Source organism: Synchiropus splendidus, chromosome 1 (genome assembly GCF_027744825.2).
Source record: "Synchiropus splendidus isolate RoL2022-P1 chromosome 1, RoL_Sspl_1.0, whole genome shotgun sequence".
Taxonomy (NCBI): Eukaryota; Metazoa; Chordata; class Actinopteri; order Syngnathiformes; family Callionymidae; genus Synchiropus; species Synchiropus splendidus.
Genome location: NC_071334.1, coordinates 6868512 through 6893535, shown reverse-complemented (window position 1 = coordinate 6893535; position 25024 = coordinate 6868512). Strand labels below are relative to the sequence as shown.

General features: G+C 43.0%; 1 protein-coding gene across 2 annotated transcripts in view; it reads right to left on the bottom strand.

Moving 5' to 3' along the window:
• LOC128752908 (ephrin type-B receptor 1-like) overlaps positions 1–25024 on the bottom strand; it is a 98880-nt gene that overhangs the window by 53573 nt on the left and 20283 nt on the right. The window contains exons 1-5 of one of the 2 annotated variants that reach the window (XM_053854690.1): positions 9234–9294; positions 8765–8818; positions 8528–8705; positions 6224–6442; positions 5955–6135 (exon numbers count right to left, since the gene is read on the bottom strand). In XM_053854690.1, the coding sequence (XP_053710665.1) occupies positions 5955–6135; positions 6224–6385 (343 nt within the window). In that variant the 5' untranslated portion in view covers positions 6386–6442; positions 8528–8705; positions 8765–8818; positions 9234–9294. Of the gene's footprint in view, positions 1–5954; positions 6136–6223; positions 6443–8527; positions 8819–9233; positions 9299–25024 lie in introns of those variants that run through there. The other variant, XM_053854689.1, reaches the window with a different exon arrangement.

The following is a 25024-nucleotide window of genomic DNA, read 5'->3' as shown; positions in this document are numbered from 1 at the left end:
TATAGTTTAACATGTTTAATTGACATTTTTCTGAAAAAAGTTCATTATTTTTTCTTGCATTTTTGTGGCCTTTTGCATCTTCAATGGCAGACATTTTATACGAATAACAAAAAGGACAAAGACCAAACACTCGCTGACATAATCGACACGTATTCATTGACGTGCGTGGCCTTCATCCATTAGGTGAACTCGCTTCCTGAAAGTGGTTCATTGTCTCACAGAGTCAACAAGAGCAAGAAAGCATGGCAACGGCCAGCAGTTAATTGACATTGAGAATCAAAATCAATAACATGTTCTTTCAACAAGCGCTGAAACAAGACTTGCTGTTGTTGGTGGTCAAAGACTGTGCACTATGTTTCATCCGGAACCTTGTCATCCGGTCATGGAGCATAAATAAAAGCATAAAAGCAGTCCCATACTGTCCAACCCCCCTGAAAACGTGACGTGTTTCCATTCATCTTGAGATGGTACATTTGAAGTCTCACCAGATACATAATGTCACTGTGTGGGTCTTCTGAGTAAGTGGAGAGACATCTGGCTTGTCAAGGTCATTTATTCAACAGCCTAGCTAGTACACTTGAGTTGTGTTGCCATGGTAACAAGTCTTCCATCCTCTCTCTGTTCTCCTCGGATTACAATACTCCTTCTGTTTCAAGATCCAGCTTCACCATCCAAACTTCAAGCCACTCCACTAAGACAGGTACAGTCTTCACTGGCTTGGTTGTACTTCATTATCATGACACTCAATTTTATATATATATATATATATATATATATATATATATATATATATATATATATATATATATATATATATATATATATATATATATATATATATATATATAGCACACATATAATATCGAATTAATAACATTTTTATGTCATATCTGCTAAAGGTCTCCTGATAAAGAATTTGAGTTCTAGGATATTAAAAAAATGTAGTGCATGACTAATCAATTGAATACAGTAAGAAGAGGAGATTTGAAATCCATTTTTTTATTGGTGAACTGTGCTTCATAAATGAACTCCAAAAATAAAGGTCAAGCACATCCACAAACCAGTGAGGTCAGGTGCAGTATTCAACAATGTAAAACTAAATAAATAAAATAAAGCTGTCTTGAAATATGTAAAACAAAGAGCAATACAGTTAAATAAATAAAATAAGGCTGATTCAGTTAAATTAATAACATTCTGAAATAAAATAAGGTTAGATTTTATTTAATTTAACAGACAACAGGGAACCTTTGTAAGTGCAGGAGTTCCTGATCCACTGACCACACTGATGCACAAGACACGTGGCAGCTAGGATGAGAACAACAACAACAAACATGGAGGAATCATCCCTGAACAGAAGCAAACAAAAGCATCTGTTTGCTTTTGTTCAGGGAGGTTTTTCACTACACAGTGGCCCGGGTTTCCACAACTCTGAATGGACTTGACATTCTTATACTATATTTTCAAGACATTAAAAGAGCTTTAGTTTCAATAAGGTGATATAAAAACTTAATATAGCCACCATCAAGATTTATTGTGCTTCTGTCAAACTGATGAAAAATAAACAATATTTTGTTGTTTAAATGCATGTACGGGTCATATCGATAAGAATCAATAATAACACAAGATAAGAAACTAAAATTTGGAGGTGCAATCCGTCACAGAGATGCTGGAAGCAGAAGCTTCAGCACATCCTTTGTGGGCCACAAACACTATAGGTATGAAGAAAAGATGACTAAAAATAACTGTTCTCAGTGTTGTGCAGAGAAACTCTCGCAGCTGTGCAGTGAACCACCTGTCTACCTATTGCCAGAATATAATTGGTAACGATAACGTGAAAGTTAGTTCACGATATAAACTTTGAAAAGGCGTGTGGCCTCGGCGGAACTTATCTCACTCTGCACCAGAACCACATGACTCTGAAGTGAGCTCTTCCGCCAATCGGCTGATGACAACTTGGCAGAAACCCAGACTCACTATTAGAACAGATGGTTGTCCCTTAGTGTGTGTCAGGCCACAGAAATGGTGTTTATTCTGTACCAAACCATCATATTGTGCAAACCATCCGGCAAAACTGGCTCGACATCAAAGGACCTTGTGGGTGTCCGTGTGTGTGTGTGTGTATTAGCATAGCAATTCAAACAAGACTTCACTTGCAGTGCACAACAAAACAGAAGCACTTTCATCACGAAAGCACACACATCTTTCCCCTGCTGTGATTTCCCACTCGAACTTCATACACACAAACTTCAGCGAGGTTTTAAATAATTGATCACTGAGCCTGGATGCCGACTTTGCTCAATTGTCATCAGCCGCGGCGCCGCATGATGCCACGCAGCTGGCTAGAGGCCCTCGGAGGGACAAATAATGTTCTTTCTTTCCATCCATTTTTCGCTGCTCTTGTGTGGACTTGGCTCAAAACATGACGACAGAGACCTTTGATAACCGGAGAGGCGTTATGAACTTTGAACTCATGACCTTTGCAGCAGCCTTAGCTTGTCAAGTCACGCGACCAATCCCTCAAAATCACAACAATATTGACAATTGTGAGGTCAATGTCAAGCAAGGTCAAGGTCAGGTAACTGGTAAAGGGGTGTACAACCAACCCAAAAGGACTGGACTGGTAGCTGACCCACACCCCATGCTATTGCTTGCTATGAAACACCTTCCCAGCGAAAGCTAATCTCTCTGAGGGAGGGATTCCATGGGACACATTTATAGTCTGGGATGGGCGTGTTGCACCTGTCAGCTGGACAACAGATTTTACAAGTGAGATTTCATTCCATCACAAGACAACACATGGTGTGTATGAGTACACAAACACCACCAGTCTACTGCAGCAGGGTCTGGCTCCGCCTGTTGTAATATTAGTGGATCAATACAGCAGAATGAAATTGCTCTACAGGTCATTTCATTTTGAAAGGTAACTGGATGTTTTCTCTTTGTTTCCTGGGCTGTACTGAAATGACCCGCTTGAGCTCCGGAGGGATTTACACGTGTGACCCCATCTGACACGCGCACATTGATGAGAAAGGATGTGCATCACCTCCACTGCCGCTCTGCACTGACAGCTGGAGGAATTTAGGGGCGAGAGAAGGACAGGAGGAAGTGGCGTTTGACCTCTTGAAAGATATGCCCCGAGTTTTCGGGCCGGTGGCTGTGAACTGCAGTCAGCTGGAGAATTGTACTTGCTTCCAGAGACATTTTCTTTGGTTTCTTCGAGAAGGTGGATTGTACGGCAGAGGTGAAAACCTGGCAACCCACTCCTCCATTCTCAGAGGTGCCACTACAGAAATCTGGTAACACAATCCTCCACTTTAAACGGCGACAGCACTGGCTTCCCAGCTCAGTGCCCGGTCGGCCGGAGGCTGAACAGGAGCGGTTCAACACGAGTCCAACTGCTTTTGATTTTTTGACCCATGTCTCACATGTTTCCTCTTTATTTGATATTTTCTTGGTTGTTCAAGCTGTTTGTGTACGGTTCCGAATAACGTCATGGCGACGCTTCAGTGCCAAGTGTGATCCTAAGTCTGCATACATATTTTAAAGTGTTGGAGAGCCAGAAAAGAATTGCAGTTCGCCTTATGTATACAATATGAGCCTACTATACAATGTTTTGAATCATTATTATCACTGACTGAAGGTTAAAATATTCAATTAACTAAACATTGACTTTGTTTGACAAACATATTCTCCACTATTTCTGCAAGATGAAAAAAAAAAAAAAGGTTGAAAACTTAACCACATTGGATGTTTGGTATTCGTTCAACCATTTTAAATATTATTTGGCTGCGGCATGTACAGAACATCGTCACCTCTCACTAAAGGTTCATGATCTCCTGCAAAATATCACGATTAGACACCAAGTGAATGATGAGATAATTTCAAAACACTCATCTGCATCTCAAAATCTTCACTAACTTCTTGAAAGCTTCTCATGGCCATCACTTCCCTTGGTGGACGAGAATATCATGGGTCTCCAACCACTGTGTAGGCACTTTAACATTTCAAATGCATTTAAGAGGCTTCCATGTTTTCTATTGCCACTCTGTTTTTGAAGGCCTTTTGTGGCTCACGTTGCTCAGATATTTTCCTTTCAAGGTCCCTTCATAATGTGCTGCTTCTCCTCTGCGAGGACTGCGAGGTGTCTGAAGGTCTTGTATACTGTAAATCGAGCAGTGGTCCTTTGAACCACACGTCAAATGTAGCCATTCACTTCACATTCAACAAGCTGGATCATAAAAGCGCAAGTGGAAATTGATGCGTCATTCTCTTCCAGAAAAGCAGATTTTACCAATGATGTCTCGCAGGTTCTTGAAGAAGTGTACGGGACTGCTGAGATTTCCTGCCTTTAATTGGAACGTTCTGGCTAGGGAATTGCAGGTGGAGCTGCTCGGCGGTGCAGCCAGCTCTGTTTCATGTGTTAATACAAGTCAAGGCAGGTTTGCGCTCCGAAATAGCTCCTCCACTCTCAATGATCCAATTCTTCCACCGCTTTCTCTTTTTTATCTGCCCTCTTTCCCCATTTCCTTTCCCAAGTAGAGCCAATCATTTCTTACTTTCCCTGGAGAGCGGTGTGTGCGCCGAAGACGTATGTGCATGTGGTAAAATGATAAGTGAGGCGGCTTCATCCCGCGTTAATTAGTTCAGAATGTTCCGGCCAGATTAATCCTGCTGCGAATTAGTCCAGAAATATCAGCCAGATGAAGCGTGCAATAAAAAGTGGAATGGAATGAGGGTTAGGTGTTGAGCGTGTGGTGGTTTCAGTAGTCCATGAGCTAGTGTCGGAGCTTTGGAGCAACATGGGTAAACATCCCAATCGATTCATTTTGGTCTTTAAATGCCTTTGACTTTCCTTGACAATTTCTTTAGAATCCACAATTGTGTTTATGTGTTGAAAAATCAAGTTAAACAGATAACGTGAACATGACTTCATCGCAATACATTTTCATGACCACATTTCTAGCACTGCCAAACCACAAACAAGCGCAAGCTAAGCTAATCCTTTAGCATTTGCGACTGGATTACTGGAGTTTAAAAAAGGCTAGGGCCCCTTTAAGATGATCTGAAATCAACACACTAATGAAAAACAGTAGATATAATAAGTCAGGCCTGGCCACCCGCGGCTCCCGAGTCCCATGCGGCTCTTTCCCCAGTTTCATGCGGCTCTTCACCAAATGAGCCGCAGAACTGGCTGCAATTTTGGTCAAGCTGCCGTTGAGATGATCGTTTATACAGGAAAAAAGAGAAAAAAGTAAGAGCTATTCCGTCAAAATATTGTTCAAAGACTTTGACTTGCATTTAACTTTGAAACACCTAGCCGCATGTGCGCCAAACCGCGGGTCGGGGGGAGGGGCTTGGAGCCGATCTATGACCAAGATATTACATGACTTAGTTCCACATTTCACTTTGTCATTCCCTAAACTAAACGTTCACCTATGATTCATTGTTGATGGTGGTGAATTCAGTGTAATTCAGTGGAGTGAAGATGAGATGCTCCAGTCTGCAGCGTCGCTCACACACACGTTATTGGTGGCATGAACCACGTAAAAAAATATATAAGACAATAAATGGCGCAGACATTTCTATCTACGCCGCTTGATATTTCCAGGAGGATCATGGTAAAATGTATGAATTTTAAAAGTACACGCACAAGAGACACATGTCGGACGTGAACCAGCAACAATGTGACACACAGGGATGAGCTTTAACCGCTATACTGTCGCTCAGTCACGTGGCCAGCTGCTCAGGTGAAGCCTCACAGCCTGACATGTTTGTAGCATGTGGCTCTTTTCAGCAACACAGCAAAACAACATGACTCTTAGCCTCTGTCTGGTAGGCCACCCCTGCTATAGGTCATCTGCTTCATTGATATAAATCATTGCATTCATGTTGCAGAAACTCATCTTCAGAACTTGAATGCGATTACTTGAATTCAAAACCAAACAAAAGTTTACCTCGACACACATTGCTGTTGTCTGGTTCGTAACCCGCCTTGCAACTGCAGCTGCCAATGGGAACCATCCACTCCCCATCGCCGTTGCAGTAGAGCTTTATTGGCACGTCCACTTCCTCCGCATTGGGGATACAACTTCCTCTGGCGATGACTAATGAGGTGGATTCTGCTCCAGTCAGTGTCTGCATCAGAATAAAATTTAAATATTTATATATGATAACCGCTGCACCAAAAACCTTGATGGATAGACTCTAGTCCACCGCTGCGTACCTCTGGGAAAAAGGCAAAGTTCTGCACGATGCTGGGGCATTTCTTGTAGAACACCCTCACAGCCAGAAGGGACATGCAGGCTCCCAGGTCTTGGAAGGCCAAGTGGAAGCCCCTGCCTTTGGACAAGGGGCCGAAACTTCGGACCTCTGTGTTCACCTTCATGAGCCGACCACCAAAGTCCACCTGAGAGAAGCTCTCGTCCGCAGCAATGGTGTCCACCTGGGGCAGAAATGGCAGAATTAGGGGCACGATGGAGTTGGGTGTATATATATATATATATATATATATATATATATATATATATATATATATATATATATATATATATATATATATATATATATATATAGTTTTACAATCCAAAGAGACTCATTTCATTCAACATGAAAGATTAGTTGGAATAAATTAGGACTCCACATTAATCCCTCTTTAAAGGGCTACAAAAACACACGGCATCAGGGCGTAGAAGACAAAGTGACTCAGCATACTGAGAGCCTTGACCTATTTAGACCTCAGACATACTGCTAAAGTAACACCAGCTGTCTGGGACCACCAAAAAGAAGATGGTAGCAGATGCCAGGAAGTGATTGCAGAGCAGCTGGAAGGATTGAGAATCTGCAGTTAAGACAGTGGTGGACCTTCAAAACAAGAGGTCATAGATGATCTTGGAAGTCTCCCAAAACAAAGAGGATCTTGACCAACACAGTGAAGTAGCATCAATAAAGGAACAGCAAAGGTATCTCTCTTGTGAGGTGTGAAGAACAAGAGCTTTCTTTTCTGGCCCCGGGGTTAAGACAGACAGCAAAGGGACGAGGACTTTGTGGAGCTTGACGTGTCAGAGCCATCTCAGAGGGCACTTGACAATGTACGAGCGAGTGCTTGAGGAACATGTGCAACCATATGTAAAGAAACCTCAGGCTGAAGAGGAGCTGGACGAAGACCTACCAAAATAATATACGAGTACATCCACATAGGCTTAGAACATAGTGCGCTCTACTGAACGGCAAGGGCCCATTGGGGTTTAGTGGGGTGGCAGTTGTCACAGATTATACATGCAAGGAGTCGCCCATGTTGAGGAGTGGTCAACTTTTTCAGACAGATGTCAGCGTGACATAAGAGGCTTCTCCCTAATGTGCTCTGTCAGATTGAACTATATGTTGAGCTGGGCAGAGAGAACAGTGCAGCAGCTTATGTTGAGGGATTTCAGAGGCGCTTTCAAACCAGCCATAGTTACATTCCAGGAAGTCTTCTGGACTTTGACAGGACTGTTCAAGCAGCAAAACCCTTCGGACAGTTCCTGGCAGGCAGCTCTGTCTTGGAGACTTCCCTCGGAACTTGTCGTCAGGTAAAGTGTCGCAGTCAGAGTTTCTAAAGCTGCTCGGTGGTCAGTGGACCTGAACCTTTCCGGAGTTAGAATTGGAGATGGGTGATGTGGACAAAAAATTATCACAATGAAATGTTCCATTCCATGTGTTCGACACAGTGCAGTCTGTCCAACTGTTTGATGAGGAAAGGTAGCAGTTACTAGCTGGACACTTCTATTCTCTGCATTACTGGAGTTCATCGCCAAAATCGTCATTTGTTTATGTTATATTGGGTTGTTATAACAGTTAAATCAGTGTGGAGATGAGTAATTCAATGTTTCACGCAACCCTGTTGTGTTCATAACCACACACAGGGTGTGCTCTGTCAGTTTTATTTTGGGGCTAAATTGTTGATGTGTGTGACCCTGAGTGCCCTGAGATGTTGTGACTCTGAGCCTGGCGAAAGACCAGTAAGATGAGCATCTGTTGCCATTGTTGTGACATGACAACTTTTTTAGGGAGAATGTAGCACACAGGTCGTGGCAGGCAACACTGCCTGAATCCCTGCATGAGTTGATGTGACATCTGCGTCAGAAAACATATTTGGACCTTGTTTTAAAAATATCCTGAAGCAAAGTCCTCCAGACCCTCCATGACTCTCCCAGGCTGCAGAGGTGGAGAGCTTGGCACGTGCACGACATGTAATCGCCCATTCGTAGCTGGAGTAAAAAAGCCTGCCCTGATTTCTCCATGACTGTTCGAACCCGTGAGTCAAGCATGTGCAGCTTGTTTAGACAGCCATCTTGCCTTGAGTCAAGGTCTCTTCCAGAAAGCCTGTGTGACTCAAATATGAGGCAATATTACAATTCGGTTCAACAAAATGGTAAAAATCTTTTGAGAACACAGCTCCCGGCGCTACTTTGAAATGCAAATGTGCAGTGTGACAATATTGCATGCGGCGGCAGTGTCTTGCAACATTTAAAACACTTAAGACGACTACCTTCAAAAATGGGGCATTAGCCCAGTACTCCACCCCTTTGACGCCCTCGGACACGGTTCGGTCCGTTTCCAGGTAATAGAGGTTGAACGTCTCCTTGCAGGAGCCGAGGACGCTGGGGATGGAGGCGCAGTCTCGGACGGTGAAGCGGATCTCCACGTAGATCCGCTGGGCCGCCCGCCTGTCGATGTACGTGGTGAGGAGCCAGTTGTTCTGGCTGGGCTCAAAAACATTGCACACCTGGTAGGTCCGGATGGTGTTGAGGTTCTCGTCGTAGCCACTCACCTCCTCCCACTGGAGAGATGGGAAGATGAATAATGGGTTTACGAAGCCTTGACATAAATTCAACTTTCTCTTCCCCTCCCTCACTTTTAGCGCTATAGCAACACACTCTCTGCTCCACCATGTTTTCTCTTCTCCACCTTGCTCTCAGCGGCTCACGGACATCCATTCATCACAATTATCCTGCTCACAAACACACACACTCCGCTAGAATTCTGGAGAACTGCAAGAGAAGTCTGCCGATCATTTGAGTTCTCACCTTTATCTGCATCTTTTCTCCCAACATAGCAGCCATCAGGTGTCACCTTGCCATTGTAACTAAGCTTCTGACGGACACTTTAATGGAGCGCCGTAAAGTCTGCTCAAACCGCTTACCCCCAGGGGCACGGGCGCACAATCACACCGCGCACTTGCACCTTGTTCTTACCCCGTTCGCGGGAAATGATATCCAGCCAAGTTCTGCCGTCGCCGTCCTTGTATCCATCACCGTCTCTGTCAGACAAAAGAAGGACAAACAGAAGCAGAAATGAGACGGTGAGCTGAGAGGAAGATATGCTTCAATTAATATCCACCAACAAAGGCACGGAACGCTCAAGAAACTGCTTTCGTGCTCACGGTTTCATTCATTTGATAATGTAAGCAGGGATCAGTTATAAAACTCTCCATGAGAACAAAATGAAACAAAGTGTTGAGGTTAAGTCACAGATAAACAAACCATCCTGTTATGACAAAACGTTCTGAGAAGTGCCCAAAGAAAAGCTTTACATTTTACTGTTTTGCACTGCCTACCGTTGACTGTAGCTAGCCAAAAATGCCATTTAAAATCTCCTGTCCACAGCAAAATCATCAGTCATCATTTCGCTTGCTGCTAGCGTTTAGCATCAGAGTAGCCCAATACTGTCCATGGAGCGCCAATATACACCCTAAACCCCAAATAAATAGCCCTACATGAAGCTAGTGCAGTAACATCTATACTGCATCAGTCACCGAGCCCGCTTCTAGCGTTAGCATTTTGCATGAGGATACATGAAAAGGGGCATGAAATACATGCTAACCTCCCACTTTCTGCCAGCATTAAGCATCAGACTGACTCAAACAAAAAGTCATGCCTGCATAAAGCCCTGACAAGCTCCAGTGACCAAACGTGTTGACTGCTAACACAGAGGCAAAATACTGCCGACTCTTTTTGTGCTCATACAATTCAAGGATTTCTAAAACACAGAATCAAGCCTATACATATATTGATATAGAATGTTCATATTGGTTAAATATTGACACAAATTTGAATTCAAACCGCTCATGGACAAGGGAAAAAAAGCGCTAATGCGCGATGCCATGTAATATTAATTGCAGACAGGTTCAATTAGTGAGCGGCGGTGAAGCAATTATATGGATCTCTTTCATTAAATCCAAGCGCGCGGCGCCACGACGAGCCCGATGCTACTAATCACCAATCCCTTTGTGTTTTCACCCCAACCTTCACCGCCAGCCCCGTTTGGAAGCGTCGCCGCACACAAACCCGAGGCGGTGATTTAATTGTGGACTCTCAGGTGACGACAGCCATGTTGACAAGGCGTCACACAAAACCTGAATCCAGATGGCAACAATCTATGTCACCATATGTTTTTGATCCTGTCATGTTTCTATTGAGGCAGGTGAGTAGGCATTCACACCTTTACTGGCATCTACTACAGCGTCAAAGTGTGTTCACAAACCAAACTTGTTTCCAGCAGCTGCTACAGAAGCCATCCGTCTCCTGCCAACTGAGATGTCAGCAATGCAACGGCTCTTGAATTCGATTTAATAAAACGTTCTAGTTCAGCTGGTTCATTTTTTACTCAGCCTTTTTAATACAGGTCACAAAAAATGTCCTCATTCCTTTTATGAATATAAAAAATGTAGCAGAAGTTGATCCTTATTATGATATTACAGTCAATAGGTAACTTTTAATTTCAATTCATCGCACTGAAGCCGAGTTAACTCAGGATTAATAAGAATAATAATAATTAATAATGCTTTACTCATGTAAACTAGGCTTACACGATAAATTGTTTAAAAAAATCTTGTGTCTGATTTAATTTTCAGTTAATGTGTGTAATGTGTGAGTTTTACGCTCCAAAGCGGCGCTGCAAGCCACAATGCTCATGACTTCTCCTTCAACCAATGACAAAGCGCCTTGTAGTCACGTGTTTCACTGGTGACCTGAACGCGGTAGTGATTGAGTAGGTTGGCGACAGGATAGAAACTGAAGGAATATGGAAGACAAACCGGGAACTAGTGAGGAGAATCAGCCCATGTTACGAAAAAAAAGGACGGTGCGTGGAGAGTGTTCCGAGGTCATGAAAGTGAGAGCGCTGGTTCCTCACAGCACAGTCTCCAGAGATTCACCTGCGACGTCCCACATAGAATTCAATGTTTTTCAGTTGTGTTCTTTTGATATAATAGTTGCTGCATTCTGCAAGATTTTTTTTGCCTTCTAGAGGAGGTATAATGAAACCTTTCTGAATGACAATGATTTAATGGTTCATGTTTTCACATTTTCGACACAGAAGGTCTTATCATTTTGATATCAAATTCTTTGTCAATCCATGTGATCGGCATCAGTGATCGGCAGCAAAAGCCCCGATCGGAGCCTCACTGCCACAAATCTTTATCAGCACCTCAAACGCCATATGCCTGGTGATGCAACTTTGTTTTGTCATGGTTTATGTGTGCAATAAACTACGTATTTCATGAGGAAAAAAAATCGTGGCAGAGAATCGTGATATCAATTCTTCGCAAAAAAATCGTGATTGGTATTTTCCCCTGAATCGTGCAGGCCTAATGTAAACATTTGTTTACGACATAACAGGTACTGTCAAGAACATTCTGTAAAATAACTTCACAGGCTCAACAATGTGTTGTAAGCGTTGATTTACATTTAGAACAGATACAAAATGGGTTTATTACTTTGCCATTAATCACGATTAACTGAGCCTCGGTGCGATTAATTTAGATTAATAAAAGGTAATATATATACTATTGCGTGATAAACACACACGTACTGAACTTAACAAATGGAAGTGTGGTGGTTGTGAATTCTCCAGGAGAAGCTAAAGCTAAGCTAAACCAAGGCCTTTAGCTAAGCATCGTCATTCACGGTGTACGTAATGAAACTGCTGCACTGATCTGGATGCAGCTCTCCACCGACAAAGACAGCCACATCAGTTTCCTCATAATGTTGTCACATTTGCATCAAGTGTTAAAGCAGCTCTTTTCGTCTCAAGGGTCTTTTTGAACTGCTACAGTCACGCTGATGTCGGGGCCTACGCCTGAGTCTCATCCACCACTGATCTCCATGAATTGCTAGGTGCTCTTTTCTTCTACATGTTGATATTATCTACCCCTCTATCAGCTGTATCTCGCCTCATTGTTGTTGCATGAGGATGAAATTTAGCGCTACATGCTAAATTAACAGCGACACGGCGGGTGGACAAGACGAGATGAGTGGGCCGACATAAGTTATTCAACATCACACGCCCCTACAACAAGGTCTTTGTACGCAAACGTGGTGAGAAGATTCCCGCGACATCACACCGCGAGGCAGCCGCTGGCAAACAACCCTCTTGCCCCCTGTGCTTGCTGACACGCTCTCCTCCTCCTGCACTCTTTCATGCCGTCACCCTGCTTCTCATTATCGACTCTCACACACCCCCTGCTACCTTCATCCTCCTCACCGTCTTTTATCCCCCTTCTACCTTGCCTGTTTCTCTTGCCAGTCTAATTACAGCAGCTTTTTTAGATCTCCCCTGGGAAAGGCGCTTGTTTGAGGAAAATGAAATGCTTGTCGGGCACAAAAAAATGTAATGGACGATCAAACTCTTTGACCAAAGCTCATTGAAATGGGAAGAAATGTTGCTTTCTAATTTGTAGCTTCACTGACTTTAGCAGCATGCTGTCAACACAGATAAAAAAGGAGGAATATGGAGCTAACTCATTTCCTGCTTTGCATATTGTGCCTCTTCAAGACTCTGAGGTTTGGGAGAAAACAGGCTGGTAGGGATGATGGTAACTTCTGCTATGTTGCCAGAGCCACACGATAACCTTACGGCATTGGAAATCAAACAGCCAAGTCGTACGAGGCACAATGTAATCCAGAAGATACTTTGTGCTTCACGAAGACGAAGTTTCGGCATCTGTGCCAACAACCTTTTAAGTCAATTGAGTTCCCTTCTCCTTTGGTCATGTGTCATTACAGACAGAACGCTTTACTAGGGAGAAGTGAACCAGGTACATGTTTTCTCCTTAAGTACCATCCACTGCAAAGGCACCATCAGGTACGACGCAACATTGTTCTTGAAGTTGCGTGACTCAATTCCTGTTAAATTTTGTTAGAATTTCTAAGTCAGAAGGTGGGAGAATTCTCACCACCACATAGTTCACAATTCAAGATGGCAGCTCTGGCAGAGAGTAAACAATGTCAAGAGCTCCAGTAATATTGCTTATAGTCGACTTGTAACGATTTTTTCTTTCTCTAAATTGGTCGGATACATAATATTATTCCAACACTTGAATATAAAAATGTTAACAATGCGGAGCTATCGCTAGCCTGGTTGATGCCTGAGACACAATTTATGGAGTGTCTTCTTTTGGCAACCAAAGCTCTGACCTCAGCTGTGCAAAAAAATTGGTGACAATAAAAACGGTAGTTTTTAATCATGAGAAGCAAATCTCTCTCCAATCTGCAGCCGTCCTCATGTGGTCTGTATCTTCATATACCTGACTGCAATGCTGAGTTCCGTGTAAAAAACATCATGTCCAAGTCCACCTCCCTGATGTGTTATCCATTTGTTTGGGTGTTTACACTTTTAAATATGTATGATCAAGTGATCTTTAGAAAAAGATCATTTTTCTGAAGGTGTGGTGACTCTCAAGCCGTGAAGGTGCACCACGATCATTTACATGTAGCAGAAGCCCGGACTACCATTGACTGGTGCCTTCCGTTGTGAATCTATCAATTTATTTTTCCTTGTTCGTGACTTGTCGTCATGCTTGTATTCCCCATTTTCTCAAACTCTGGAGTCCATCGCCGGACATCTTGTTTCTGTTTCTTCTCCTCTCTTGGGTCCAAACCTGGTTCAGCAACAGCATAGCATTTCTTATGCTGAAGAAAACAGCCCAAAAGTTCAAACCAAAACAAGAATCAGCTCGCACCTTTGGAATGAACAACAGGTGAAATCTGCGAATAACCAAATCAGGCCCGTACAGTGTGGACGGAGAGAACTTAAAACGCAAACTATGAGTTAGACATAAAATGAGTTACTCGTTTAAAGAGTACCTCCTACAGTTGTACAACAATTCCATAATGTACAACATAACAAATGTTTCATTTTCTAACAAGCACAGATCGTGGAAAGATTCCAAAACGTGTTACGTCTGTGTTTCGTAGGTTACATTCTCCGTAACACACTTGGCTCATTAGCGTACATCGTGATGTCATTCTAATTAGCGGCTCACACCACGAACACACACCTTTCTTACTCATAATGGGGTATAGTTTGCCTAATTAATTTTGACACATCGGAGGCGGCGCTGGCAGCATATGCCCACGTCCCCCGCAGATAGAAGCCTCTTCCACCACTGTGTCACTGGGGAATTAAACCCAAACTATTTCGCAGCGTCGCAACCAGGAGGTCAATCTCACCGATATTGCAGCAGTCAGAGAAGCCGTTAAATCCTTGTTGTGGCCCACCGGGGAGGAATTACAGCATTTCTCTCACAGACGCTCAAATGGAGGCGCTGCTACAGTGGCGACGCTTCTCTCTGATTTATTGACGCGGGTCATCCAACGGCTGGTCAGGGTAGGTCATCATATGCTAATGAGCAAGGCATGTTCCAAGCAGATTAGAGAGCAAATTAGCTCTGATGAATGGTCCTCTCAGAGTCTGTGTATGTGGCTTGTTTACCTCTGAGAGTAGAGACGATGCCTGGCTGCATTACGTTCATGCTTAAGGAAGCGCAGCTAAATCCACCAGCAAGGCACCAGGCAAAACCCTTGGAGGACGCCCCGTCACCCGAGGGACGGCTGCGCACCACCACAGTGCCCTGGTGACACACCACTGACCCCTACTTATGAATTATGAATAATAAAGTGCTTTTCAAATTGATATATAATGCAAATTCGCCTGCCTTGTAGCCAAAAGCTTTAGCTAACATTGTGATCTTTGTGGATTCTAACAAATGTATGTTGCTTGGTGGACGATTTGGAGACAGGAGGAGCAACTGATCCACCACGCAGTTACAGCCTACTCGTGAAGAAGTGTGTGTCACGCAGAGAATTGTGGAAAAGAGCTGTCATGCTCCTGCCGACAGACACAACTGACCTTAGCAGGCCTTAGTAGCAATGTTTACGAATAGCGTGGCTGCTAAGCCGTGATTTTGAATTTGAAAAATGGCCAGTTAACAAACCCATTGTTGTTTTTCGTAAGAATGTCCGTCGTGTTCTTAGGTTTACATTCGTGCAACAAGCTCCCCATGTGAGGGGTGGAGCTAGCAAGCAGAGGGGTGGAGCTAGCAAGCAGACGCAAAGCTTCGAACTGCACTAAGAGGAGGTGAACCCTCACACATACTTCCAAATGTGCAAAATGTGGCCCAGACCAAACTTAAAATTGTGCCTGACCAGGGGAGACAAGTGTCATGGGAGCTTCTTCAGGAGTGGGTGGAAGGACGGAGCCTGATACTGTCGATAGCGAAGAAGTAGTTGTGGCTCTGGGGTCTTGCCATAATGTCTCCGGGAATCTTCTCCAGTGAAGTGTTTCAGGCTACTGAGAGCCCTGGGCCAGACCCAAGACAGATAATATGTCAGTTAAACTAGCAACTCCTTGAGGCCCATTTATGCTTAATGTTTTGGTCGGATCTAGACGCATCCTTCTGTCCGTGCTCTGTGTTTATATAGTCCACATATCTGCATGTTTCCACAAAGTTTATGGACCAAACAGAGCAGTACCACCAGAAACCATGGGGGGCAGTGTTGCTGTTAGTACCCGACACATAGCTCTAATGAGACACGAAGAAGACAAAACAATAGAGGAAATTCACCGTCCTCCAGTGGTGATATATTTAACAGCCTCACCAACCACCGCCTCCTACAACGCTGCCTCTGTTTCCTCTTTTGTGCAAGAGCTACATGATCAATACTCTTCCACAGTCGCCATGTTGGTTTTGCAGTCACAAACTTTTAACTCTGGGCTGCTCCCCCTGGTGGATATTTTGGTGAACAGCGATACCAACTAAAAAAAAAAAAATGCATCGACGCATGTGTTCTGCCATGGTAACATTGTAAAGGATGGGGAGATTTTCTGAACGTAAATGGGCCTTTAGGGAGCGAGAAAATTGAAAATTGTTTTTCATGACCATAAGAAGTGCACAAGAGAATCATTTATAGGACTATTCTTAAATATTTCACCAGAGGATTTGAAGAAATAATAAATCAGACTTCAGAGAGCAGAACTGTAAAAAGAAAGGAAGGCAAACGGATAATGTGAGATAATATTTTTTATAACGGTGCCAAGCACAACAATGAAAATTGTAGAGAGTAGATCTATAGTGCTGTGAAATCTAAGCTCCCTTCTTGTTTATTTGGGTTAAATTAGGCCCACCAGAGAGAGGACCCGGTCCCGACGCGCTCTCATCAGCACTCGGCTTCCCCTCTGGCAGCACTTTTAAAGGCTTATAAACAACCTGCAAAGTCTCACCCAATAGTTTGCCGGTTCCTCATCAATCTGAGGCGTCGGCTAATGGGCTCAGCCCGTTGTTTTAAAAGAGTCGATTCAGCGCTTCAAAAACACGGCGGATCAGCAGGAACACACAGCATAACTAGGCAACAGCGGGAGATTTACACCACGAGGCGAGATGAGTTGAGGGTCAAATTATAATTCTGCTACAACAGACAACAGACACGGCTTTTGTTGTAAACCAAGGAGAGTTGTGAGGTGGCTTGGAGTTTGATATCAGAAATATTCATGAGCTTTACAACATTACAGGAGGCTCATATCAAACCCATATTGATTTTGTTTGTTTATCCTGCTTATTTAAGGCCACAGCGCAGCCCCTCAACTCTCTGTACAGTGTGTGAACCACCGTGAGACAATTCAAGGTCAGGAGACAATCCAAGCTGCATCATGGGGAGGACAGTCAAAGGAAACATATGCGCAGACAAACACCTTTCATTCATTCATTCATTGCATTCACTTACTTAACATGTATGTGTGGGAGGAAATCAGAGGGCAAGCTAGGGTAGAGATATGGCAAGAGATATCCTGCACCCCATTAAAACAATCACCGTGTCCAGAAGAAGTCAACAGTTTTTATGGACGTAAGTAAGACAACAAAACCATATGGACATATTTCTGACAGATAACTCATGCAGCACATTTTCATCTCTACTTTTTCCTGTACTTTATCTTAAACAAATTCATTTTATTTTCTCCCTTTTCCTTCTTTTAATTTGTCTTTTTTTGACAGTATTTCATGTCCTTCAAAAAAAATTTTTTGAATTTTCTTATTCAGCAAAGTTTTTTTTTATTTATAATTTTTTTAATGGTCTTTTTAAAGTCTTTTTCCACATTTCCTAGTCGACCAAGTATGCTTCTGACATTATCTGAACTTCCCAGATTAACAAAATCTTGTTTCAATTCATTGGACAAACAAGTCTACACCAGACTGATTCATTTACCAACTTCATAACAACAACTTATTTCTTTTGGCCGCTGTGTTTTGAAAACAGGCTCCAGCATGGAGACTGACTCATAAAACAAACTGGGCTATGTTCTGAACTGGAGTCATTCATTCCTCACAGATTTTATTGAAAATGAAAATGTGCTGTTTTTGCCCATGTGTCCCAAGTTCCGCTCCTTGTGGGCAGAGCTGCACCCATTAGGACAAAAACAGCATATTTTGAGTGCTTTAAGGTCAATAAAACGCTTGTGATGTCATTATTTTGATGTGTCGAGGCTCAATATTTTGGCAGCATGAGGCTCTTTAAACTGTAAAAATCCAAATATTAGCCACGTCCCTGTATAAACCGTGAAGTTCAGACCGCGAGTAAAAGTAGCTGCCTACAGTACTCATGATGAACTTAGTTCTTTCACACTCGGTATACGGTTACGGTAATGTTTCATCTTGCTGACACTATTGAGAAAACATGTAAAAGCATAATAGGGCCCCTTCAAAACATGGCAACTGTTGCTCTCTCTTCTTGCTATAACACCTTGTTCTCATCTTCACTAACTCAGAATGGCAAGGCATTCGATCAATGCCCGCAGTCCCATTTCAACAGCTGAAGCGTATGCGTTGTATGACAAAGAACTGTTTGCAGTCGATAATAAAATATCCAAACTCCTTGCCGGCGTAGCAGAATTCTTTTCAACAGCTTTTTCTTTCATTCGAGGTCACTAAATTGAGTCTCCTGGTGTCAGCACCAGCCTTATTCCTGCATGATGTGCCAGGGGAGGTTATTAAAGTACCTTGATCCCCATCAAAATATAATCACATAGCATTCTTAAAGTCTTGCTCAACAAAATAGAAGAGGTCATAAACAACAGATATACTTCCTTTCATTGACTTTCTCTTCCCTAAAATATTCATCTCAAGTTATGGCTTATCCATTTTTTTTACTTTACTTTAAGTTCATAAAAACTTTGCAGCTGGTGACAAACATCACAGATGTTTGCTGTCAAAAACAATGTTTAGTTGTTGGCCCTCACAAACGTGCAGATGTTGACTGTAGAACAAACTGCCTCGGATTTTTCTTCACTTTTTGACTCACTCAGAAGTATATATAGTGATGATCTTAAATGCATCTTGTTGAGGTCAACAGAATCTGACACAACTCTCGGGCACTTCAAGGAATTGGTGACTGAGGAATCTATGAGACATTTATGCCCCTATACTCTGGAAACCTGAGCTGCATGATCACACATTGAGAACTTTTTTGGCTCCACGGTTTGATGCTCGTAACATCATGACTGGACTCAGTTTTCGATGCGACTTTTCATGCATCACTCGCACAGAGACGTTAAAGGAACGACGAACTCTAAACTCCAAACCGAAAAAAAAAGGTCTTTGTTCCATTTATGTTCTATGCTAGTCCTTACAAGACATGTTCAAACAACTGGAACATTCTGTCAGTGATTTCATGGTTCAGCAGGTAAAGGGTGAGTCTAAAGTAGTTCCTTAACCACTGTCTGCTCTGTTATTATTTTCCTGCTGTCACACTTACTCGTCTCTAGGCAGTACTTTGCCAAAACTCGGAATCGTTGTGAACAACAGTGGGAGAGCCATTTATAGGTCAAATGCAGTGACTTAAATAGAAAGTAGGTCTTCAATCTCCCCTGTTTATTATATCTGTGCAGCGATCCCAGTGAGCTCTGGGAATAGATTATTTATCAGCAGGTGGTCATGGATTTACTGACAGTACTCCATCATCCATCAAGTATGATACTCACTAGACATTTCCGGGCCAAGCGAGCCTGGAAAGTATCAGCAGATCCTCTAGAGGAGATGCCAGAGAAACCAATGGTGAAGGTTTGATTTCTCTCAGCGCTGGCATGAGATGTCGCAATCCTGAATTTAAGTTTTTTTGGCCATATTTAAAGAGGACTTCACCACATTTCTGATCTTGGTTGTGGCTGGGCATCATTAAACTAGAATGTCAGCAGATTCACAATGATCTTCTGCACTTCTAAGAGACTGAGTCACTTGGATTCCTCTGTTTACGCTAGAATTCAGATGAATTCCAAGTCCTTCCTTAATGCTCAACCTCAGTCTTCAACCTCAGATACAGTGGTACCTCGGTTCTCGACCACAATCCGTTCCAGACGGCCGCTCGAGAAGCAATTTGTTCAAAATCTGAATCAATTTTTCCCATTACAATGAATGGAAAAAGATGCGTTCCAAGCCTTAAAACAGGCTTTTGTAGGAGTGAATGTAGAGTGTCTGCTGTTCCTCTATGTGTGTGGCCGCTGCATGTGGGAGGGGTTGCCGAGTGAGTGAGGTCTCTCCAGAAGTGAAGAGGTGCCCGGTGCGTGTCCAGCTCTGAATGTGCGCTTCTGTGCAGTTTGGCTGTGACAAAGTCATAAACCAAGTCACGCTCTGTCCCAGACTCGCCTCATCCCTGTCCCAGCTCCAGACCACAACAGGACATCAAACCCTGGAGTGAGCGCTCCAGCACCTCCCCTGTGACACTCTACCACGGTCCAGTGTGGAGACAGGAAAGGTTTTACACCGCAATATGAAGAAAAAACAGCCAGTAAATGGAGCTAACGGGACACGTCTGCATACAGAGGCTGCATTATACACAATAACAAAGCGCGTCGTGGGTCAGCTGATCGGTCTGTACATGTTATGTTTTTTCCGGCTTTTCTCGGGGGCGTTCGAGTTCTGGATTTTCGTTTGAAATCTGAAACAAAACTCTGATTTGTTGGAATTCCAGGACATTTGAAAACCGAGGTACCACTGTATGTGCAAAGACTGTCCCAATTCTCTGGAGGTTGAGGAGCAAGATGGAGGAAAGTAACAATTTTGAGATTCACCAGCTCCTCCCTTTGGACTGAGGAACACCCAGACTACCCAGTATGCTTTGCTTATTTTCAGCCAATAAAAAATGTCATCCAACATAGCAAATAGAGTATATAAAGATATAAATATGACTAAAACATTTCATTATTTCTTAGCCCATTATATGGAGTATTTACCTCATCTTCAAAAAGTATTCTGAAGGCACGGTGCCTCTCATTTACGTTGTGGCTGTGTTGCGGACCATATGTCAACGATTGTGAACCCTGCATCTGTCTCAACAAGGAAGGGACAACAACCAAGAGTTACACTATTCAGACTTGTGAGGTGTAATTACAGCAACTACGTGCTACACCTCATAAGTCTGAGTTACACTATTCTGACGTGTCCATGCAAAAACACGACATTGTGAGTGTGCAACGTTGTCAGAGAAAAAAAGGCTTTTAACTCAATATCTTGTGACATCTTCTACCTCACTTCACCTGAGCAGTTGGACTGGACTGGAACACTTGCCATGGGTCAAAGGCGAGGTGCCCAAGATGGCATGGAAACTTTGCCACAGCAGAACAAGTGAGTAAGTGAGATGTATCGAATGGATTGATTTACTGATTGATAAATGATTTTAGAGTCACCGGATCATCATGAACAACCGGTCCATCGCGATCAATGGAATGGGCATGGCTGACATGGCCTTACTTGATGCTCGGAGGGGGACTTGCATTAGGAAACTCCCTAGTCTTGCCTATCACCCTGATAATGTGTCGCACCCACAAGTCTGAGGCCATGATTTGCTCAAAAGCAACACACGATACATTCAATTACAGGTTCATTTTCGCTTTCCTGTCCTGCTGCCTACCCAACTCAAGACGCACCTCAAAGGAACTGACTTAGACAGTTTAAAAAATTGCTTGATTTTTCTTTTCAGTCCAGCAGCACATGAACAAAAAAGCTCCTTTTGCTCGAGGATATTTTGTCATTTTGCAACCCTCAGCGGAAGAAAAGTTATCCCAAAACTGCCATGGCCACTAAAAGCCAGTGCACACTTGCACACACTTTGTCAGAGACACTACAATGGTGTGAAACATCCAGTCTGTCGTCGTGGCAGAATCACAAGAAGAGAAGCTTTTCTCGCCGTGTTTTAATGAGCACACCATCTCCAGATTATAGCGGCGTTTGTTAGAGCAAACATCGACCACGATGGTTGGCTGTCGGGTAATTCGGGGGGCAATCGGAGTGGCCACGGGTGGATGATGGAGCTTCTGTGGGCGCAAATGAAAGCTTGTGTAATCACAGAGTGCGTTACAGTGGCTGCACACGCACCGAGAAATGAAACTGAGAATCATTTGTTGTGATTTGATGGGTGGAAATAAACACCTTTCAAATACGGAGGCTGAGAGGAAAGCAGGCGCGGGTTTGGATTGATGACACTCAGAGTCGGGGTCACTGACGTTTGAACGAGGGCACATTCAGCCACTTGTCTATGGAGCGTATGGGGGGCTTTTTCAACAATTGGCAACTCTGCATGACTCGTGGCTCTCACAAACAAATGCTGCACAGATCAACACTGTTCATTTGGACACAGCATAACTGCATTGGAAGAAATTATTTCAAGTTCATTAGCCAGTCCCTCCAGGATTTCACAGACTTTTTTTTGATAAAAATGCCTGATTTTGAGGCAGATTTCTCAAAAACAATAGCATTCAAAGATGCAATAATTCATGGTCATGGCACAACATGACAGAAAGTAAAGATCTTTGTAAACTAACTTGTAAAAAAACAGTTTTCAGCCCAAAAAAAAAAGGCTCCCGGGATCCCGCTGTCAGCCATGTTTGCTTACGTCCGCCCCGTATAGTGTTCGGGTGACGGCACGCTGCACTCGTGAGTTCCACTTTTTAGTTCCGTCTATTACACATTTAAATCATCGGAATTTGGACGTTTATGAATGGACTAAGAAGCGTACATGTCCGAATTGCGACCCTTGGTGGCAATATATGTGGGCAAATGTGTTGCACATTGCACATGTGATGGCCATCTCACATGACTTCTCAACAAGGGAATATGATGATGCACATACTGCGTCAAGGGGCAGGTGAAAGGAGACTAAAGCGATTTGCGATGGCAACAACACAATTTCCTGAAGGGACCGATACGACTACTCCCACAGTGTTCAATGAATTGCCCAGAGCTTCCTGAAATCTCAGGGGCTAAAAGTAAAGGTGAAGAACACAGTGCAGTCTGGGCGGAACAAGTGACCATGACTATGACATCAGAGTCGTAGCATGAGAAAAGGTTTACCGGACAGTAGAGTTCACTACCATGATGAGGAGAGATCTGGAGTCATAGTTGGAAGAGTCACAGCTGAAGATATTGAGGTTGTCACTGGGAGCGTCTCGAGCGGACCAGATCAGAAAGGAGGATAGGAACGGCTCAAGTGGAGAATTTTGGGGCCCAAGTTATCCAGGTCAGATGGTTTAAGACACGACGATTGGTTAACAATGAGGGCATTGTGGACATGAAGAGGGCTAAACACTTGCATATTGTTTTTTCAACGACACTGTTAAATGATGCCAGTACTATTTAAAACATTTCAGCGTATTGTAGCAATGCCATGATAATAAGGAGTACTGTGAAATGATTTTTTATAGTGTTACATCCCTACAATGTACCATCAAGTCAAGATACATCTGACTGTTGGTGGGATGTTCATCCAACGGAGCAATGGATACAAACAGTTGACTTCCATACTGTAACAGCTAGGATGCAAAATAGTGAAAGAAGTGATGTTGATGCCAGTGGACGTTTTATCTAGCCGTTGTCAGAGCAGCTCAGCGTGCGGGGAACTCATGTGATGACATCATCAGGGTTGACATCATCTCTGCTGGCAAATCTCCTCCAGGGTCACAGAAAACATATTGCAGCTCAAAGTGGATGTCAGGACTCATTTATACAAACTATACTGAAACAAGCACTCTTGTTTTTTCTCTGAATAACTGTAGTTAAGTGTCTTCATTCACGCATTTAGAACTAATGCAACTGGCACAACAAACTTGTTGGTGACATGTGGAGAGTCAAGTAGTTAGCTGCTGAAGATCAAAAGATCAAAAGAAAGAAAAAAATCTCACATTGTTTGAAATATGAGAAAGTTATTGAAATAATGGGAAAATATTTATGAAAAAAAGAATCAGAGCACAATGAACTAATGGGAGCACTTAAAGTAAACACTAGCTATTTTCAGTTGTTTTATTGCTTATTTCCATGTTTGCCACTTGTAACTTGTGCTATTTCTTTAAATAACTTTCTCAAATGAAGAAGCTTTTGCTTCAAATTAATTGCGCTGGGAATGAATATAGACCAGGACATTTACTTCTCATGATTATTACCTTACATTCTACATTGTGTTTAACCGGGGAGGCACCGCCACCCAGGCGAAACATGTGACCTGCCGGCTGCCCCCAACTCCAACCATCATGAATGCTACTTTATGGGCTGTATATTCTGAATGATTCAGAATGATGAAGCTCAGACAGGCAGCTTCAAAACATCCCAAAACATAACAAGTGGGTAAAGCGTTTGGCGTCCCTCTGAAACACCTTCGATATGCGAAAGTTGCGACCCAGCTCAAAGTGGAAGCACGCAGGTCTAGTTAAGAGTAAAAAATAATTACCTGACTCCCAGACCTGAGAACAATACTGACCTGTATTCTCCCAGTTTTCCACCGCCGACTGTCTAAGACATCAGCGTTACAGGCAAATATGCTTTATTTAAATGTCTGGAAGCAACAAAGCAGCGAGCGCAGCAGGAGTGTTCCTACTCTTCCACTGCGCGTCTCTGATCTGCCAGTCACACAGTTTATAGATTAATGAACGCAGGCAAGGCAAGAATGAGAAACGTATTGTGCTACAATCCCAAACATTTACATCCTAAACCATCATCACTCGCGCACATTCTCATCAAATTCAGATTTTCAAGGCATTCATCTGACAAGAACTAGGCCACGCTATTTCTGAGTTTATCCACAATGAAACGACAAGCTCTCAACGACAAAAACACAACCACAGTGGAATGACAGACTTTCTGTTTTTAGAAAACCTTGTAGTGGCACTGGGGGAGGGGGGGAGAGACAAGACAGAAGCGCCAACAGCCATCTGTAGACAACAATATAATATTATAAAGATTCACCAAATGAAATGAAAAACAACCTCTTTTTTTGTAGGTTAACTGGGACAAGATGGATCTCCACATTAAAATGTCAACAGAACACTTTGACGGAGGACACCACAGCAAACACAGGAAAAATGTAAATGATAAAGAAGAAATTCTCTCAACTGGTGAGTAGTGGATACGAATCAGCTGCATTTTATTTATTTGATTTAGAAGTCAGACGAATTCCAGCGCTACCAAGAGGCTCACAAAAGAATGATAACTGGCACTAAACACAGGCGATACCAATGCCAGCAGCCAAGTTCTGTTGTTGAAGAATGGAGGTGCACTACCAACAGCTAATAGCCCCCCGGTACCCTAGATACTCATTTCCTGGTATGTAAAACGTCAGTCAGGTCATAAGGCAACATTCCAACAATTGAAGAGTGAAGTTAACATTGTGGGTTTAATGCGTTCATTGTTTGTTGAAAAGTGAATAAGACATGTCTTATATTAAGCACTTTG